The 3,192-nt window shown below is 36.2% G+C and overlaps 1 protein-coding gene across 1 annotated transcript; it reads right to left on the bottom strand.

The window, feature by feature from the left end:
- Positions 1–282: 282 nt before the first annotated feature.
- Positions 283–2,907, bottom strand: LOC108193186 (heavy metal-associated isoprenylated plant protein 7). Its single transcript, XM_017359736.2, has 5 exons — positions 2,718–2,907; positions 2,076–2,298; positions 1,601–1,824; positions 1,372–1,459; positions 283–997 (listed from the first exon to the last, which is right to left on the bottom strand). The coding sequence occupies exons 1-5, from the start codon at positions 2,724–2,726 to the stop codon at positions 558–560; spliced, it is 984 nt and encodes a 327-aa protein (XP_017215225.1). The 5' UTR covers positions 2,727–2,907; the 3' UTR covers positions 283–557.
- Positions 2,908–3,192: the final 285 nt, after the last annotated feature.

Here is a 3,192-nt window from a genome sequence, read left to right as displayed (position 1 = left end):
TTACTGCTTATTACCATCTTCAATTCATGGATTGAAATTATTGCTCATTGAAATCTTAGCAACTCCTGTTGTAATTGCATGTTCAATAAACCCTGTTCATTTACTTTACACCAGCCTCATCCACCCAACACCCAAATATTAACACCTTTCCACCAACCCAATATAATTACATATGAGGAATTTCCAACACTGTAAAAGAATTTTGATTCGATTCTCGTTCATCCGAGAAAGTAGAACATATAATCCGAAAGATAGTGATACTCAAAAAGAACTCAACACATGTACAGAAACTATAGTTTACATTAGATTATACTATAATCATAATTAGATTATTTATAGCATATTTAACAAGGATTACAGTAAGCAAAAATAAAAGTACAGAACCTTGAAAAATTCTACAGCTTCCCTTTCTCAGCAGAGTAATGCCAAGAGAAGAGATACCCTAGACAAGGCCACATGCATAGCATACAAGGTATATGAGCAGCTAGAATAACAGCGATAGCCATGTGTGCAGTCCCCACATTTCTTCCTATTTTGGCCCTCACATTCCTTCAGATTTACATTACAGAGCATGCATTAGGGTTCTCGTCGCTAAACATTTGAGGTGCAGGCGGATACGAGTGTGAGGCGTATGATGGTTCTGCGATGAATGTAGGAGGATAGACTTGGTAGTTCTGGGGGTGGTAGTAGTAGAACTCGTTCTTCTTCATATCCAACACTTGTGTACCCTCTGGTTCCGCAGCAGCAGCCGCCTCGGGTTTTGCTGCTTCTTCGCCACCACCTTCCTTCTTCTCTTTACCATCACCCGCTGCTGCCTTATCTCCGCCTTTGTCCTCTTTCTTATCCTCTTCACCTTCTTTTTTCTCGGGATCTTGCTTCACAATCACTGCATGTTTTCCGGTCCTCTTGTACACATATTCCACCAACTTTGAAGGCTCAAATATCCCTTTCACTGCCACTTGTGAATTCTTTATATCTGGTTCCGCAGCATCCACTCCTAAATTACGAGATAGCAGTGTTAAACAACTTCCAACTATAAAATTTAAGTACATAAAATGGAGATGATGATCATGTTATGGTCCCCCCATCACACCATTATTCGATACACCATCTGACAAATGTTATCTGTGTAATTTTCACCACTTGTAATTAAGTGTCGTTGAGCAGGGTATATACTTAAATGGCAGGGACATGAGCCTATTGACTTGAATTGAAAAATAAGCCAATTTTAGGGGAATCTAAAGAAGGGGATCACATTATTCTCATAAGAGAATGTGCATATTAGGAATATCGAATCATTAAAAATCATTTTGGGATTTATATGGGATCCAAGGAGACAAAAGTAGATAGATATAAAATCATATATGTTACCTTTCATTCTCAGAATGCGTTTCTTGATTTCTTGAGCACAAGCCTCACAATGCATGTGTACTTTCAACACCACTGTAATTACCTGAGGCTGCAGCAACAAAGACATGATCTCAACAACCTCATACATGAATTAATAATTACAGAACATGAGAAAATTATTTTAAAAAAAACACTAATCAATATTCTTCCCCAAATTGAACCAGAAGATTAACAAAATAAAAACAAACACCTCTTCTTTTTTCTCCTCCTCAGGCTTGGCAGCAGCTTCTTTAACCTCAGCAACCTTGGTCTCCTCCTCCGCTGCCGGTGCTGCAGGTTTAGGAATAGGAGAAAGAAGCTCAACCTGCCTGTGACTTTTCCTTTGAACCCTTTCAACTACTTTGACTGGATCTGCTTTTTCTCCCTTCACAATAACTTTATGACTCTTGCAATCAGTTTCAACATGCTCAACTCCTACATACATAAAAAAATTCAGAAAACACAAAATAAAAAATTCATTAATCTTGTATCTAATCACTCAAAATTACCAAACAAACACACTGTAATCTTGTCTCTAATCACTTAATCAATTAATTCATTCATTCAATTCAAAAATCACTGCACACATTAATTTGTACCAAATCACTTAATTAAATAAATTCAACCTGAAACAGACCAAAAAAACACATAAAGACACAAAAATATGAGTAAAAATGAAGCCAAACCTGGAAAGCCTTTGAGACAAGCCCTGACTTTCTTGGCACAACCTTCACAATGCATGAAAACTCTCATAACAATCACTTGTGGTGGAGCTGGTGCCGGAGCAGCTTCTTTTTCTTTCTCGACTTTCTTCTCTTCTTTAGCTTCATCTTTCTTCACTTCCTCCTGTTTTTTCTCCTCCACTTCTTTCTTTTCCTCTACTTTCTCTCCTCCTCCCTTCTTTTCTTCCTGCAAAACCAGCCCAAATTTCAAAATCAAAACCCAAACAAGATGAAAAAAAATACACACAGCAATCACACACATAAAGATTGGATTTTTAATCACTTATCACACCACCCCATCACTTTCTTGAGTGAAAAAATCAAAAAGATTGGATTTTCACCAAATTCAAAGGAAAAATTCAAACAAACTGTGAATGAAACATCATAAAGGTTGAATCTTTACCAAAAGGAACCAATTTAGAAGAAAAAAATCAATAAAAATTGAATTTTTATCAATTAACATACCATCCCCATTGTGTTCTTGAATCAAACAACAGAAAAGATGAGATTTTTAGCCACCCAACACAATAAAGATTCAATTTTACCAAAGCATGAACAAAATTGTGTTAAAAATGATAAAGATCAGATTTTTATTAGTTTACATACCTCCCCCATGATTTTCTTGAATGCACAACCAAAGAAATTGCAGAGTTATATATAAAATTTTTGTGTATGTAAATAATAAAGCTAGTGAGATAAGTTTGAAGTACACAACTTCAGAGGTGTATGTATGTAATGTATGTACTATTGTTATTATCTCTATTTCTATGGACTCTGAAATGAAGCTCGATTACCTAGGTAGTGTCAAATGTAGTTTCACACATTTAATCTGGACCATTGGATGTGTAACGCCTATTTTTGTCAGCAAGATTAACGGTGGTGATTAAAAAGGGTATGAGAGATTGATGTACTAGATTATTCCACTGTGTGCCATGTTGTAAGTGAAACACAAAAGTGTGGGCTTGTTATTGTAGCCCTTAGATTTGATGTTGATCAACGGTAGGGGATCTATTTAGATAAACAGTTGTGAGGTAAATGTAACTAGGTATCAGGAATTCTGGAATGTTCTGTGAGCATGAGT

This window comes from Daucus carota, chromosome 7, assembly GCF_001625215.2.
Source record: "Daucus carota subsp. sativus chromosome 7, DH1 v3.0, whole genome shotgun sequence".
Taxonomy (NCBI): domain Eukaryota; kingdom Viridiplantae; phylum Streptophyta; class Magnoliopsida; order Apiales; family Apiaceae; genus Daucus; species Daucus carota.
Note: the sequence above shows the minus strand (reverse complement) of the source record. Positions and strands in the feature narration are given on the sequence as shown.